The sequence below is a fragment of the Grus americana genome, chromosome 16 (genome assembly GCF_028858705.1).
Source record: "Grus americana isolate bGruAme1 chromosome 16, bGruAme1.mat, whole genome shotgun sequence".
Classification (NCBI taxonomy): Eukaryota; Metazoa; Chordata; class Aves; order Gruiformes; family Gruidae; genus Grus; species Grus americana.
The window spans coordinates 16,771,911-16,789,320 of NC_072867.1; the positions used below are offsets into that span (position 1 = coordinate 16,771,911).

General features: G+C 58.5%; 1 protein-coding gene across 2 annotated transcripts in view; it reads left to right on the top strand.

The window, feature by feature from the left end:
• Window positions 1–613: 613 nt before the first annotated feature.
• SEZ6L (seizure related 6 homolog like) overlaps window positions 614–17,410 on the top strand; it is a 46,885-nt gene continuing 30,088 nt past the window's right edge. For both annotated transcript variants that reach the window (XM_054844856.1, XM_054844857.1), the window contains exon 1: window positions 614–933. In XM_054844856.1, coding sequence (XP_054700831.1) covers window positions 867–933 — 67 coding nt within the window. In that variant the 5' untranslated portion in view covers window positions 614–866. The remainder of the gene's footprint in view (window positions 934–17,410) is intronic.

Here is a 17,410-nt window from a genome sequence, read left to right on the forward strand (position 1 = left end):
CCAAGGGGGGGCACGGTGCCTGTATCAGCCCCCCCATAACACCACTGCCCTATTCACAGCCTGGTTTTGGGGACCCTGAGGGGAGGAAAGGGGGTAAGGCTGGACTTGAGCAGGGAGGCGAGAGGGGCTTGGGATGCTGAGAGAGGCTTGGGGTGCTGAGGGGGTTGGGGATGCTGAGAGGGGCTTCAGGCGTTGAGGGGGTTTGGGATGCTGAGAGGGGCTTGGGGTGCTGTGAGGGCTTAGGGACAAGGGGCAGTGAGATGATACCAGGGACTGGGCGCAGGCTGAGTGGGGGCCTGCGGTGGGGAGCACTGCCCAGGCGGGGGGGCATCCGGGCTCCTGGAGCCGGGGGGAGCCAGGGCGAGCCGGGGGGGGCCGGCGGGAACGGAGGAACCTTGGGGAACCGTGGGGCCAGGGAGGCTGAGGGGAGTCGTAGGGGGCTGCGGGGGGCCGGGGGAGCCCCGGGCCGGGGAAGAGCAGCGGGTCGGGGGGGCCGGGACGAGCCGGGGGGGCCGGGGGAGCCGCGGGCGGGGCCGGAGCGCACGGCGCTGCGCGGGGGCCGGGGCGGCCGCCGGCGCCCTCCCCCGCCGCTCGCTCCGCTCCGCGCCGCTCCTCTCCTCTCCTCTCCGCTCCGCACCGCATCGCACCGCACCGCACCGCACCGCACCGCTCCGCTCCGCGCCCAGCCGCGCCGCTCCTCTGCTCTCCGCTCCTCTCCGCTCCTCTCCGCCCTCCGCCGCGCCCGCTCCCCCGCGCCGGCTCCGGCTCCGGCGGCAGCCCCAGCCCACGCCCCCGGCCCGGCCCCGCTCGGCTCGGCTCGGCTCGCAGCAGCGCGGAGGCTCCGCCGCGCCCGCCGCCGCCGCACCATGCCGGGGCCCCGCGGGCTCTGCCTGCTCGCCCTGCTGCTGGGCAGCCCCGCGGCCCCGCGCCCAGGTAAGCGGGGCGGAGCGGGGCGGAGCGGGCCGGGGCTGCGGCGCGGAGCGGAGCGGGGCTCCCCGGGCACGGCCGCCCGGGCCCCGCGTCTCCCGGCCGGGGGGGGGGTACAAGCGCTGCCAGGGAGGGGGCACCGGCCGGGGCCAGGAGCGGGGGGGGGAGATGCGGCCGTGACCGGGGAGGGGGGATTGGCACCGGGGAGGGGACAGCCGGCTCGGGAGGGGCTGCTGGAACCGGCCGTGTCACCCTCGACCGGGGACCCCCCGGTTCTGCTGCTCCCCGGGCCGGGCTGAAACTTCTGGCATTGGTGGGAGCGCGCGGCACCGGCACCGGCACCGGCAGCGGCAGCGGCACCAGCACCAGCCGCGGCAGCGGGGCCCGGCGGGACAGCGGCGGCTCAGCACCGCGGGGCGGACAGCTCCCGCCGCCGGGCCGGGTCCTGCCGGGGCCGCTCCGCGGGGCCGCGTCCTCCCGGGGAGCCGCGTGCTACCGGGGGCCGCGTGCTACCGGGGGCCGTGCCGGACCCTCCGCCTCCCTCCCGCAGGGAGAGCAGCCCGGCGTCCCCAGCCCCCGGCATCCCCAGCCCCCGGTGTCCCCAGTCCCCGGCATCCCCAGCCCCTGGCGTCCCCAGCCCCCGGTGTCCCCAGCCCCCGGTGCCAGGTCCCCACTGGTGTTCCCGTCCCACCGGTTTGGGCACGCAGGGGATGGCCGTGGGGTGGCGAGTGTTTTCCCAGGGGCTGCATGTTCATTGCACGTGTGTCACATTTCCACGCAAATCCGCTCCCTCTGCCTTTCCCACTGCCGTGATGACAGACCTAAGAATAGGTTTCGGGACCCGTTTGCGGGTGACTTGACAAAGTCATTCCAAAGTAGCGTGGTGCTTAAAGACCGCTAAACCGGTCCCTGCTCCTGGTCTCTCGTAACTGGAAGGCTGCGGGGACGAGGCAGCCGGGTTTGGTGTGCTGCTGGCTGTGGTTACCAACGCGGATTGGTCGGAGGGAGGACGGGAGAGGCCGGTGTCTGCCTGTGCTGCAGTGTTTGTGCAGGGCCGCGGAGGCTGACCTCCAGGGCCAATGGTGTGTTTTTAGCAAAGATTAACAGCTCCTGGTGTCACAAGTGCTGTGCAATGCTGCCTGCTCAGCTTCGGGTTCTGTTCTCGTGTTCAGATTGCGTTAAAAGACTTTGACTTTTTGGTCTTAAACCCGGCTCTCCATACAGAGGCTGTATTACAGACTCTATCCTTTCTGGGTAACAAACCAGAAATGGACATAGATTACGGCATTTTCTCTCTCACCTGCATGGGTTTGTGTTCTGTGTGTGGACATGTACGCACATATGAAGGAATCAGGTCTGAAGTTGTTATCCACAATTGCTGGCATCCTGTTTCAGCGTCAGAACAAACATCAAGACACGTTTCTCCAGTGTGTTACACAAACACTCTTGTCCAGGCTGTTGGTGAGCTGCTGCAGGAGATGTGTGCATACGGCACCAGTCCCCGTGCTGCCGTAGGGGGTCTGGGGGGAGCTGGGCAAACAAACCAAGCGAGTGCAGGGCCCAGGACAGGGCCTACAGCTCTGCCACTGCCTCGCGCCCTGGAGGCAGCAGGGCTGTCCCCATCCCAAGCACCCGTTGGGAGCACCCACAGCAGCCCAGCTCCTCGGGAGCAGGATTTGGCCCTGATGGCAAGCACGATCTGTCATAAATCTCAGGGTAGGAGAACGCAGCGTACTGAACTCCTCTTTTCTTGGCAGAGAGGAAGCTGATAAATAGTTGAACCTTTACAAGGTTTGGTGAATTATTGCTGTAAAATCCCAAACTCCTGCACACGCAGCCCTGGAGCTGGTGGCGACGTGGCAGCTCTCCCTCTGTTTGCAGGAGGTCACAGCCAGGGCCCAGATTAGCAAGCCCTGCTGTTCTCAAACTGTGAGGGGGAGCAGGATCAGCCCCTGCAGAGAGATGGTTTGTTGTGCTCCATCTGCCTGCTCTTTCAGTTCATTCTTTCAAGAAAGAACTAATTTCACATGACTTGCACCCATCAGTTGCTCGGCTGGTGGCTTTTTGGTGCTTTGCACTTGTGAAGCCATTTAGATCAACAGAGAGGCGGTGTGAAAGCCTCTCCTCTCAGCATCCACTTGCACCCACCCACCAGCGCGGAGCACAGCAGCAGCACCGGCAGCAGAGGCACGTCCCTTCGCAAGGACTTGTGCCAGGAGCCTCCGGACAGCAGCGTGCAAGGAGCGCGGTTATCAGCGTCGATATTTATTTAGCACCGTGTGAATGCAGTGTGCAAACACGGGGCGTGCGGGCAGGCCACGTCCAGTCTGGCAGCTACGAGCAGAGGAGGGGGCGGCGCTGCCTGTGCTGCCTGTGCTGCCTGTGCTGCCTGTGCTGCCGGGCGGGCTCGGGCTGGGACTGGTGCTGGGCACGACCCGGTGGCTGGGGTCGGCGGGGGGGTGGCCGGGCCCCCCGGGAGATCCAGGGCTGAACAGATCCCGTTGGGATCCCGCGGCCGTGGCGATGCGGACCGGTGTCCGCTAGAGGTTGTGATGAGACCAGCAAATCCTTCCCGTGGCTGCCGTGCCGGCAGCAGAAATGCAACCCGGGGTGCTGAGCATCGGGCTCCTCCGTGGCCCTGGCATCGCCCTCCTTTCCTCCGAGGCCTGTGGGCACCTCCAGGCTAGCTGTCACAGCGGAGCAGCAAGCCACGGGGCTTCACCTGGCTTCGTGGTGAGCGCAGCACCACGGGAGAATTTTTCCAGAAGATCAGGTGTGTCCAGCGGGAAGGAAAGCGGAGCGTGAACTCAGCGACGGCCGCAACAAGTGAGCGGTGTGTTCCCGCTGCAATCGGCAGCACCCCGAGCGAGCGGTATCATCTCAAGCGAGGAGCTAACAGCACACGGTCAGGCTGCCAGCGGGCTGTGCGGCCGGAGATAACGGGGAATGGAATCTGACGGGGAGGTATCAGAGGCCATGATAAATGTCTCCTCTTCCTCCTCTCCTCCTTAGCAGAAAGAATGAGGAAAGTCTGGATCGGTAGCAAATGAAATTAATATCTCTTAGTCCTCTACTTCTCCTGTATTTTTGCCATTATGGATATAGAAAGTGCACGTTTTGTGGATGTTACAGTGTCACAAATATTTCCTTCTATGCATTTTTAACTTCTCTTTCAGTGAGGAATTTGGTGCAAGTATTTGGGGCTGGAGAGGCAGACTGTAGACCAGGGAAGCTAAACGTACTCGCTTGGCTCACGGGCTGCCACACGGAGGTCTTACAGAAGCAAACCGTGTAAAAGGGGACATGCAGAACGTATCGCTGTATAATCCATCCCTGGTAGCTGATGTACAGAAATTAATGGACAGTAAGTGGCAGATGAGGTGTGGCAGGGCGTCACTGGGTGGGCGACGCGGGCGTTACAAATGGCTGGTGTGCGAATGGCACGTCCTGCCAGAGGGCAGGGTGTTCCTGCGGGTATTCAGGGTCAGAGCCCAGCGCTGTGGTGCTTCGTTATCCCATTTTGTACAAACAGATTTTTTTTTTTTTTAAATGAAATGGGCTCTGTATGATTAAATAACACGCAGCTTTTGATCTAGACTACAAGCAGCCTCAGAAATCAGTGTATTTTACATCCTCTGTCATTGCAATGAGTACAGCCAGTTCCAGTGGGCTTTGGAAAAAAAAAAAAAAGACTAACCTTCCGCGAGCAATCCAAAAGTTATTTACTTGATGCGATTTTATTTTTCAAATATTTGAAAGTGGTTACTGAACAGTAAAATACGCTCCAAGGAAATCCTGTTACAAAACACAGGCTATATTTTAATTAGCATAACGTGCAGTTACATGGCTGGAATTGGAGCCTGCCAATAAATGTATCTTTCGGGAGTTCAGACGGATGTCTATAGAAAATACAGCGTGAGCACCGGCTTTCCAATTTTCCAGTCCATCAGGATGGATTTACACTCTTGTCAGGGCTATGAAATTGCTGAATTCAATGCTGAGCTAGCTCTGCGTCTTTAACCACTTGACTTGCCAGGCACTGGGTGCTCGGTAAGGCAGGAGCGCGTCCCCGCTTCGCTCCAGGGACCCAGCGGGTCTGGGGGGGGGTCGCCCACCCTCCTGGCAGGGTGGATTCCGGCACGTGGCCCCCTGCTCCCCTTCAGCGCTGCAGCAGAGCGAGCACCAGGAGGAACCACCCGGTATCAAACATGGGCGCACGGGCAAACCCTGGGGCTATTGGCGATACCCGGCTGTTCCTTCGTTAGCAGAGTGGCATATGGGGCCACCGGCCGTTCCTTCATTAGCAGGGTGGCATACGGGGCCAAAGGCAACGTTTCCAGCAGACCGTGCTTGGGAGCAGAAACCCCAGGGCGCAGCCGGTGCCAGCACCCACGGCGGTGGGGATGGGGACCTGCCACCCCTCCAGCCTTGGCCTGGGGGCAGCGGCGGGGAGAAGTGCGTGTCCCAGGGGGGTTTAGGTCTGCCGGGGCGGCAGAGCAGGCAGGGCTGCAAACAATAAAGCTCTTCAAAGTCCTTGTGTTGGCTGTGCTGGGCCAGGATCGACGTCCCTCGGGCAGGGTGCGGGCAGAGCCCAGTGAAGCTGCTTTTCCACTGCTGCTTTCAGGGAAGGTCACACAGCCAGAAGAAAATGCCATCCGACCGCTGTCAAAGAGGCGCAGAAGGGCAGGCAGCCCCCCTGCCCACCCCAGCGGCACCCGCCGTGCAGGGGGCTCGTTGTTCCCTCTGCCAACTCGAAGGGGAGAGGTGGTTGGCGAAAGATGTGATTCTAAGAGAGCCAGAATGATCTTTAACATGTCCTAAGGTAAAAACACTGGCTCCTGCAGAGCTGGAGCGTTGTGATCCCAGCTGAAGCCTGGGTGCCGCATGCTGCTGCCCAGCCGAAACAGAGAGCAAAGCACAGAGTGTCAGGAAGGCTCTGGGGAGGCTGCGGTGGAGCGAGGGAGGGTTTGACATCACTCTGACTCGGGTTCCTGCAGTTCAGCTGCTGCTCGTAACTGTCTTCCATGGCTTTCCAGAGCCCTTCCCAAAAGGACCCGCTTCCCAAGATTGTTTTTCATGCTGCTGTGCACGTCAGCGATGCCTAGATCGGCTGCACGGAGGAGACCCGTGTGATACAGGTCCCTCACCTGCTCTTGCGGCAGCCCCGAGTCCAACTCGGTGTCCGGGTAACTCAGCCTGCATGAGCCAGGATGAAGCGGAGGAGAAATGCTTTGCAGAAAGCAGCTCTTTTCCGCTGAGTGCGAAGGGAAGGTGTCCTTCATTTCAGAGGACGGGCCACCAGATGCCTGTCTGTCTGTCTGGTTTCACAGCTTGTTAACAGACAACTTGTTAAGGATGTTCTTGCACAGCCCCGTGGGGCTGCCCGGCTCTATCTGCATCCTGCTCCGGTGAAGATCTGCCTGCTGCAGCCTTTCCCTGGCAGGAGAGGAGAGCCCAGGACAGATGGACACTCGCTCGGGGAGATCCTGCACCCCAGCCCTGAGCCCATGCCTCTCGGCTGCTCTCCTGAAAAAAGCAGAGCTGCTCGGGCAGGATGGGCTGCTTGTCCGCTGCCATCCCCCGGAGGGACTGCTGCAGCAACTGCAGCACTGGGAGGATGAGAAAGGGGAATAACTGAACTTCTGATATTGCAGCACCCCCTTGTCACTCAGCTCTGTTATCTCTCAGGCTTCATCTGCAAGGATTTCAGAAATCAGAGGAGATCCACGGAGCCAGGCAGCTGGAGGAGCCGACCAGAGCCTGGGGTGGAGGAGGCAAAGCCGGGAGACAGCTGGAGGAAGGCAGACTCATTTTCCATAGCAGAGTGAAGTGTTGTGGAGTTATAGCAGGGCCTATGGCACAGGCTGGGGGAGCAAGTGCAAGCGTTGCTTATCTTCGACTTGAATCTATAGCCATGGTCCCTACGGCCGGGGGGATGCTTGAGCAGTCACGGCCGGTGCCGGTGTCCTGACACAGCTCGGTGTGCCCTGGGACCCCCAAAAAACGGGGGTGCGGGTGATCAGCAAGGAAGTGCCGGGAACTTTCAAAGTTGGGGGCCACAGCTGGCACGGCCAGGGAGCGCTCCTCCTGCGCTTTCAGGAAGACACTATTTCTGGCCCCACGTCTGTCTTCGATGACACGGCTGTGGAGTCACAAACCCTTTGAAGCGTGTTGCTGTGAGTTAGCGTCACGCCGTTAAAGCTGCTGGAGTTGCACTGATTTGTAAAACAGGGATGCAGCTGAGTGGCCCGAGCCTCGTCTGCAGGCAGAGCCTGCGGGGAGCGAGCCAGGGAGCCTGAATTCAGCCCCGCACCCCCCCTGCGCACGCAGCCGTCCCAGGCTGGCCAGGTGCAAGGGTGGAGAGGGGGTGGCAGCCCTGTGGTGTGGGGGACCCTCTGTTGCATTGCTCTGTCCCCGCGCTGGCTGGGGGCACACAGGGGTAACGCCATCCCCGTGCCGGGGGACCTCCCCTTGTTCGGGGGGGACTCTGTTCCCCGGGTGCTGAGAAGCTGCTTTCCCCTCTGTTTCTTCTTTCGCTTGCTAAAATTCACGGCTGTGGTACAGTGAGGCTGAAGTGCTCACAGTGCGGGCAGAGAGCACAGCCCCGACTTAGCCCTCTTCTTCTTTTGCCTTTTTTCCTCCTTTTCCTTTCCCTGGGAAGAGGCCAGAAAAGCAGCTGACCACAAGGGACCCGCGCGCTGGCTGAACCCGGAGCTTTCCTGGTGCAAAGCAAGGAAGCTCTGCCTGGATTCCCCAGCTCTGCGTCGTGCAGGGACAAGCACAGATTTGCCCGAGCCTTTCTCCCTTTTCCCAACCCCAGGACCCTGACGCCTGCAGTAGAAGGTTTTCAACCCCTGGAGAGCCCAAGCGGCTCCCCCAAGGACGGGGTGTCCCCTGCATCCCCTCGGGCAGGGGCAAGGGGTGCAGAAAGGAAAAGGACATTAGCACCCCAGGACAGATGGCTGCAGCAGGAAGATACAAGGCAACTTTATGCAACTGAAAGCCAAGCTCCTGGCAGCAGCGGGGAGTGAACGTATGAGCAGCCTGGCCACTAAATCCAGCTCTGGAGGTGCGATTCCAAATGCAAAGCTTTAGTCTGGAAAGGAAATTTGGTGCCAAATGCAAAGGCATCCAAAAATTCAAGTGCGACAGAAGGAATATCTGTGGGACCGATCCCGGAGCAGCGTAATCTGCTTGGCAAAAAGGATTTCCACGTCTCTGTCCATCCCACTGTCTCGCACACTTGTGCATTACGTGCCAAAGCAAGGACCCGTGGCACCAGGAGCCGTGCTCGGGAGAGGCGGCTCTGCGGGGGCGACCCCAGAGAAGGGACAGTGAACATGCTCCCCAGGGCTCCGGGGGAGTTCTGGTGGTGTGCTCCAGCCCAACAGCAAGGGAACTACGGGGGGACCTGCTGCTGCCGTGGGGAGCTGGGGAGGAGCAGGCGCCGATGGGAGCGGTTCTGCTGCCGGCCCCCCCCGCGTGGGGAAGGGACCCCGGCGAGGTCTTGCAGCAGTCGCTGGTGGGCTCGGTGCAGTTCTGTGAGCAAAGCAATAAACTGATGAAGACATTAAGTTAGTCCAAGCATCCAGGCACTAATGAAACAGTAATAACGTGGGGGGAGTGAGGGAATGTTCTGGAAACTGGTCAATTCTGGTGATTTCAGAGCTAGTCAGAACAGCAGAAAATATTTAAAATTCAAGAGAGAGTCTCCATCTGAGTTTTTAGAGTGGATTAATGGAGCATGTCTACATTTTGTGGATGAGATCCTTCATCTTGGGTAGATCGGTGGCTGGGGGACAATACCAGAGGACATCACTTCTGGCATCCCCTCTGCAGCCCTTCCCCCAGCAACGGGGCTGCAGGACGGCACGCAGGAACTGGGCTTGCATTTTCTGATGATGATTTAAATGCCATTTCAGTAAAAAAAAAAAATCAGGCTGTTCCTGACAGTCTTAAACTTCCATTTGCAAAGGTACCAAGTCCCTAAATTGAAGGACGACTCTCACGCGAGCCCTAACGGCCTCCCAGTGCTCCCAGTACAGCAGCGAGGAGCTCTGCAAATGCAGCTTAGCAGATGTCCTCTTGGACACATCAGCCATCCTTCCCCCCATTGCACAGGACACAAACAAGGGAAAAAGATTTAAAATAAGAAAGGTAGATGGTGCTAACGACATCAAAACCGCAACCCAAGCGCTGCTTCGCAACGCTGCCCAAACCAGCCCCCCGCCTGCAGAGCCGCCCCGCAGCCCGGCACCCCGAGACATGGAAACCTGCACACAGCCCCGTCAGACAACTTGGCTCCCTTCACCCCCTATCATCCATCCGGATTATGCGTGCAGTAGTTTTTAAGTTGCTGTTGGACACTATATTTACATAAATATGTGAGCCAATGAGGTCTGACACCCCGGTGAGCTCTAAATGGCGTATTAGGTTTTGGAAAGAGGATTTTATCAATTTACTGAGAGTACAAATCAACAGAGCAGAATTTACAAACCCATCAAAAAGCGAGGTGACAGTTTGGAATTAATCGTCTGCCCAAGGCACACGATGTACCTCCACAAACATCTCCCAGCATAAATATATTTGAGAAACAGCGAAGGAAAATGTAACTTCTAATGCCTTTGTGCGCCGCCAGCGAAACGGCTGCAGCGTCATCGGGCAGATGAATGAAGCTAATGTCATTGGGAAGGTGCTGCCGCCTTCCGCTTTATTTTTATCCAAGACTGAAATATTTCAGTGCAGGCTGGGGATTGAATTTGCCTTTGTGCCAGAATTTCCCCAAAAGAAAATTTCCCCAATAAGCTTTTTTCCTCGTTCATTCTTAAAAAAAAAAATAATTAAATTTAGTTTCTCCGCACACACGCCCACTGCTCGGAGCGGCACCGGCGCATCGCGGGGGGGCACAAGATGCCTGTCAGCGTCCCCGGGGTGGGACGGCGTTGGCCGATGGCCGCGGCTTTGGGACCGCAGCTGGCACTGTCTGGGGCCATTCCTGCACCGGGGGGTGCAGGGCTCAGGGCTTTCCTGGGGCTCGGTGGGACACTCCACGCTGCCTGCCTTGGTCCCAGGCCAGCAGCAGCACAGCGCTCGGGAGAGCAGAGCTTTGGGGGGTTCACTGGGCAATGGCGTACCTCGTCCAAGGAGGGGAACCAGCTTCTGGTCTCCCAACGCAGCGCAGCGCCCTCAAGGCACAGAGATTCCTGCTTCTCCGGGGTGCTTCGAACCGCACCTCCCGCCAGGATCTGTGCAGCCCTGCGAGGAGCTGGAGTCCTCTCCCGTAAGGGGTTCAGAGCTGACACGTAGATGAAATCAGTGAGGCGATTTCAATTAAAAGCAAACTTTTCAAGCTATCTAATCAAAAACTATAAAGGCTTCTTTTCAGCTTTTGTTTCCAGCACACAGAGGAGCCCATGCCTGCCAGTGGTGAAATGGCTGTCTTTATTGTGTAGATGCCTGTGAAGGACACGGGCTGTGTTCCCATTTAGGAATGCATTGAGGCTTTCTTGGAATTCATTAGGAAAGGTGGGGAGGGAAGGGTGCAGCAAAACAAGAGCCCTTGCAGCCGCAGCCTCTCGCTCCCCCGACAGCGACACAGGGGAGGATCAACCTGCTCCCCCAGAAGCAAATCTTTTTGGCTTTTCCACTGCAAAACATCTTTTACACCATCGAAATTCAAACCAGTTTCCATTCCTGTAGCTGGGGTTTATCTAGAGTCTCTGCAGTGGAAGGCAAGCCGCACCACCACTAACCCAGCAGCTTGCTTCCCGGCATCGCTGCAGCCCCAGCCAGAAGCCACCACGTCTCCTCGTGGTCTGCACGGCTCTGCCAGACCTCAGCACCCACGTCCGTCCTCTACAGGCTTTTGCTGCTCTTGCACGTGCCCAAAACTTGCGCGGAGCAGAGTTCCGAGGCTCTGCGTGCCTGCTCGCCTGCACCGTGGGCAGAGCAATGGCAGAGGCATTTCGGGGTGTTCGCGGCACGGCGAGGGGCTGGGGGTGCGGGGTACGGACACGGCACTGCTGGCACCTTGTCTGCTCTGACAGCGGCACCGCTGCTGCTCCATTGCCCTCAGCAGCGGTGAGCGTCTGACCGGTTCCCCGGGAGCCAAGCGGTGGAGAACCGACGGCTCGCTCCGCTCGCTGGCAACACAGCAGACGTCCGGCGTTTCCTGCGGGCTCGGGCATCGCGCCTGGAGCTGGAAAAAATACGCCAGCCTCAGGAGCCTTGCTGGACTGCCCGCTTGCAGCCCCAGCATCGCCTCGATGGCTACCCGTGCCCTGAGGAGCCAGCCCTCGCACGCCAGAGATAAACCCAACGCAGCAGAAAGATGGGTGCGGCGATGGGAAGAGGGCGGCGCTGGGCTGCGGGCAGCTCCGGTCAGTCGGGCGCTGCCAGGGGAGCGGCTGCCGGTGAAACACGATGGGGAGATGCTCCGTGGTGCAAACGGCCCTGCTCTGCCGGCGGGATGCAACGCAGGGCGATTGCAACTCATTGTCATTCATTGGTACATTGTCACCCAACCGCACAAATTGAATTGAGTCATGGCAAATAACATCTCCTCGAGTGACTCAGATGATCTGCGCTGGCTTCCCTGGGCAAGGGCTGTAGTTTTCCACATTTCTGCTCCACAAGCATCAAACTGGCCTCACAAGCAAAGTCTTTCTTAAATTATACAGCATCACATCTTCGATCAAAACAAGAAGCCTGAACGAATAGCAAAGGCAACCATCTGCTTAAAGTCAGCGCTACGAGCCCAGAGTCAGAGTCAACTCTGAAAAAGGCATTCAGCTCTGAAAAATTCTTTCCTAAGACCCCCAGCACCCTTCTGGCTACAGGCCAGAGCATTCTCTGATGGAAAACACACGGTACCAGTTTATGTTGAACCTGCTGCCGCTCTTCCTGCTCCCGTGAAACGGGCTGCGGCGTTTCTCACGAGCAAGCAGCCCTAACCCTCTGCCTCCACAAACACTGCCACGGGCTACGCTGCACCCCCTGGGCTCCTGCCGAGCACCCGCAGCGACAGGCGCAGGATGTGACCATCATTTCAGGGGGGAGCGATGCCCACGGAGGTGCCGAGCCCTGGGGCTGTTTGCAAGGGGCAGACGGTGGGGTCTGAGCCTTGGCAGCCCTGCGGCCGCTGCCCACCCTGCCTGCTCGCAGCGGGACCCGGGGGCACTGTCCCCCCAGGAGGGCAGCCCGCATCCCCTTCGGCAGCATCCCCTTCCCTGAGCATCTAACAGTGCATGTCAAAAAGGCAATCCTTAAAACCAGATTTATTTCTCAGATGTGCCTATTTTAATCACACTACACTGCTATCAAAAGTACATTAAAAATTGCGATTACCCTGTAGGAACATAAACAATAGCAACAGCAGAAAAAAACTTATCCAAGCCAGACGACACACTGTTTTTTATAATTTGCTGATTCATTACCTGCTGGGAAGAACAGAGTCAGGTACTTTCTCACCACATTTCCCAATCAGCGGGGTGCGTCAAAAATAGTAATATCACCAGGAAACACACACAGGCACCAGCGATGCAACACGCGTGTTTTACAGGAGTGTATGAGGAACACCTGACAAAGCCCCCTCTCTCTCCGCACGCTGATGCAAATATCAAAGCTCTTCTGGAGAGGCTTGGAGTGCTGCTCCTCCCCGAGCCGGAGCGGCACGGCGGCCGCAGGGTCACACGCTGCCAAAGCCGCTTCCATGGGAGCAGGAAAGCTGCAAACCGGAGAGCTGTCCCCAGGCAGAGCCCGGTGCTCCTGCAGCACGGCTGGGTGCAGCCCCACGCTGCCTGCACCCCACTTCCCAAGGCACCCACCCTGAGACAGGGCTCTCAGCAGGATGAGCCTCAAGGGCCGGCATTTATGGGCTTTCTCGTTTAACTCGCTTCAGCTGTGGTTAATGAACAAAACAGGCAATCATTGACATATTTGTGTTTTCTGATTTGTCTGTTTAAGGAATTCTGGGGGGTGAAGGAAGGAGATATTGCTGTGTCTTGAAAGGGAGACGTGTTTCCATGCCCCTCTTCAGCATCCCTATATCGCTCCTGCGGCAGAGGGGCGGTGGAGTCCCGGGGGGGCACAGCACGCTTCACCCGCGGTGGGGAGGGAAAGGTGAGAGCACCGGGAGCCGGCCGGAGCCTCTGCCTGGGCGCAGGGAAAGTGAGGTGTCCCCACGCAGGGCAGGGTGCTCTGATGTGGGTGGCACAGGCGGGCGGTGGGGAGTTACTTCCAGCGAGCATCTGCTGCGAGGCGCGACGGGAGAGGCAGGGACACTTGCTGCTTGCCACGGTCCAGCTGGAGGAACAAGTCCTCTTTGCATATTAACGATGCACTTTCAGCCTTCTGCTTCTCTGTTTTGGGGGAATACGGGGGTTTTCTGGGCATTGGCAGTGCCCCAGCAGCAGCACTGGGAGCGGAGGACAGGGTGCCTTGCACCTCGTCCGGCTCGTTAGCTGGGCGCAGCGGCCGTGCCCACCATCGCTGCCTGAGCAGCCCTCGTGCGCTCTCAACAAAGAGCCCGTCATCTTTGTTCCCAATGTACTTGCACCCCCACAAAGACTATCATTATCCTTTCTGATATAATTGAGATCAATCAAATGGAATAATAGAGCAGAGGTCAAGGAAGGCTGTTACTTCCTTGGGGAACAAGGGGCTGCTTTTGTCAGAAATACCAGGGAGCCAGCTTAATTGTTCCACGTTTCAGAAATTACAAATGTGCCTTATAATTGCGTGTCCTCCACGCCGGAGGGAGGAGGGACCCCGAGCGAGGCTTTGTCTCGGAGCAGCCGCGCTGCCTGGCCCCGCAGAGAGCTCTCGCCCCGCAGGCACTGCACCCCCACCCCGGGGGCTGCTGCCATGGAGCAGCGCAGCTAAATGACCTCTGTCACACCACCGATACCGATACCGGGCCGGGAGGAAACTCTGCCCTGTGCCTGCCCAGCCGCTGCGGGCTGGGTGCGCGTGGATGCGGAGGGATGCGGAGGCGGCTGGAGCCGGGCAGGGGACCAGGCAGGGCTGGGGGCTGCGCCGGGACCGGGGGTGCCGCTGCTACTTGCCATGCAGGAGGACCGTGCTTCTCTCCTGACATCCTGATGGCTAATGAAAATATATTTGCTATCTGTATTAATTAAAATAAAGTGCAGCGGCTCATCATTAGGCTCTGTGGGAGAAGCCGTACATAGGTTATCATCATCCAGCATGACACAGTGCAGAAATGGAATTAGTTCTGCCAGGCCATCTTTAAAACACAAATCACTGATGACTGATACAGCTGACAATTAATTATATAAAACCCAGTGTCACTGGAAACGAAAGGAGGACAGAGAGAAGCAGTAGCAGCAGCCCGGCTGCCCTGCAATGAGGGACCCGGGGTGGGCTGGGCACCCGTCCCAGGGTCCGGGGCAGGGCAGGGTGGCAAAGCCTGTGCCAGCCTCGAGCTGCTGCTCTGCCCCCAGCAGAACGACTCCAGTTTTATAGAGAAATTTTTTTAAAAAAGATTAAAATATTGAATTTTATATTTCTTCATCCAAATCTTGTCTAAAACCAGGCTCATTTCTGGAAAAGTAAGCCGATGCACCAGCGCATCCCGTGGCATGGCGAGGCTGGACGTGCGGTGACATGTTGGGCGCCTGTACGGAGCTGAGCAGCGGGCTGTGCCGGCTGACACGAGGGAACTGCTGTGCTGCCAAACCCGAATTTGTTCTGACATAATGAGGATCCGGCAGCCGAAGTGCAGTTTATTACTTTCTTTAGAGGGAAAATACTAAGTAATGGAGGAGGTGACTGACAAACCGCATCACATCTGCCTGGCGCTGTTCCGAGCTGTTAAACGGCGTTTGGGAGCAGAGTGTGCCCGGTCCCTCGGCCACGCGCGGTTTGGAGCCGTGATCGCTCCACTTCGCCGGGGTGTGCCGGGCCGGCAGCCGGCACGGGAACGGGGAGCACCGGGCTTTGTCCTAGTTACTAACAGCCTGCGCAGCACAGGCCATCCCCGTAATCGATGGAGTCCAATAACTGTAATAACCACAAACATCAGTAACCCAACACTTTTCCTGCCTTCCTGATTGCTAGCAGCGGGACTGTTCGCAATCTGTCAGGAATCATTAGATGCCAGAGCTACATAATTTCAGAGGAGTACAACAGGGGTCTTTTCAAGGGCACTGTGCAGTAGCAGGCAGTAGCAGGCAGCAGGCGGGCAGGTTTCTGCACAGCCTCCACGAGGCGAGAAAACGCAGAGAAAAGCATTGCTTGGAAAAAAGTTTCTCCCCCCGGGGCAGCTCTTTTGGGGAGATGCAGACTGCAGCCGTCAGCGTTGGGGGACACGCTGACCCCGATGCCTGGCCTGACAAACCGACCGAGCAGGCAGAGCTGGAAGCCCACTTTGTCCCTGGGGAGGGAGAAACGGGCCACGCACGGGGGCCAGGGGATGCAGGGGACGAAGGCACAGCCTGGGGTACAAGGGAACCCCAGCCTTGCCCCCCCTTCTCTCACCCAGAGCATCTCCAGCTCTGCCCGCCTCTCCCCGGTGCACGGTGCGATCGCTGGGCGCTGCATCCCCGCGGTGGGAAAAGCCCAGTTCATCAGGTGGGGAGAGCAGGAAATACCGTGTACCACTACGCCTGGCTTCTCCTGCGCCGCCCTCATTGCTCTGAGGCACCTCTGCGCCCCAGGAAGGTGGCCAGGACCTGGTGGGCTTCAAATCCCGTGCTGAGATGCCCAGGGCATTTTTTGGGGTACACAGGTGCCGGCTGCATCCTCCCCTGCTGCTGCGGGGGGAGGCAGCGATCTGACCCCGAGGAGGCTGCCTGTATCTGTTCTTCTCTCAGGAGCTTGGACTAGAGCCACGCTGTGATTCCTGTTACATCTTGTGAAAGAAATATAAAGCGTTGCCAAACAGATTTGGCAAAAGGCAGCTCAGCTCTCCTCCGCGCCTTCCAGTCGATGCAGAAGCTGCGCGTTAGCTCTGGCAGAAGCTGAATCCCCCAGCCCGAGGAGCGCAGGGCAGTGATGCTGCGGTGTGAGCGCAGGGCTGTTCTGGTCACCTGGATCTCTAACGTTACATTGTCATCTCATATTTCCAATTCTGGAGTGGAAATTAAATCAAATCAAGCTGTGAACGCACTCCAGGAGGGTAGAACAACAGAAAAAGGTTTTGAATAGTCAGATAGTCCATGGATGTGACTGCCTGGAAGTGAGAGCACGAATGATTTATAGCCAGGCAGAGGAATAGTCATCTATTATAATTAGACTAAACGTTGTCTCTCCAGATGTTTTACAGCTGTGTGTCTTGTAATTGTTTCCCAGCTGTCCCCAGAGGCAGGGAGTTTTAACTAAACCCAGTGGACGATGGATTGTGCGGCTCTGGTGTGCCCGGTGGGATGCCCAGGCTGTGCCCCCTGGCCTGGCACCTGTCTTGGCCAAGGTAGGGACAGCGGGGACACGAGCGCGGTGCCCTGCCAGGTTGCAGCCCAGCAGCACAGGTGCTCAGCGCCAAGGGACACCATTCGGAGCCCACAGGGCTCCCGGAGAGCCCCTGGCTGGCTTGGCAAGGGCTGCTCCCGCTGCTTGGAGACGTCAGTGCAGCAGGGAGAGGAGCTCTCAGGGGCAAAGCCCTTCTGGCCATGGCATACCGACCTCCCCAGCCTGCCGGCACCCCGGGCGGTCCCAGCATCGCCACAGCACTGTGGTCAGGGCTGAAGGGGCAGCGGCTCCTGGCTCACTCCCTGCAAGCAACATCCCGTCTACAGCAGAGCTCCTGAAAGCCGGGCTGCATCCCTGCCGGGGCGGCTCCTGCATCCCTGCCGGGGCGGCTCCTGCATCCCCTCGGTCACCAAAGAGGCAGTGATGGGGCAGAGCAGCACAAGAGCCAGGACTCACCGGCGTGGTGTGGCAGGGGCAAAGCTGAGCACAGCCTGGCCGGGGCAGGAGCTGGCAGGAGCCCCTGTGGCACAGAGCGGGGCACGAGCTGCATTTCACAGGGCTGACCTGCTCCCAAAGAGTTAATCGCAGCACTCGCTTCCTAAGGTTTGCTCTGCTGCCTGTTAACAGTGATGGGAGATTAATTATTTTAGTCTCAGATAGCTGACTAGAATGGGCTTTTTGTATCTAAATATACTCTCTCTTTAGGAACCCATTTAATTTTATACCCTGATATAGATGACTGGGCTGGATGATTGGTTGAGAAAGAAGGAGCTTCTTTTTCCCCAGTTCAATTTGTATCCTGAAAAGCTGCCAAAATACTCAATTTCCTCTCCCAGGGCAGGCCCTGAGGAATGAGCATCCCGGCTGCGGAGCCCAGGAGAGCCACGGGATCAATTTGCCTTTGCTCCTTCACCCTTGCGATGAACCCCCTCCAGAGCAGGGACACCCGGGGCTCACGGCAGCAGAGGATGCGGGGGGGACAGGTCTCTCGTCCCCCGGGGTGCCCATGTTTGGCGCTGGCTGGGGCCAGCCTAGGGGTGCCTCTGGCTGAGAT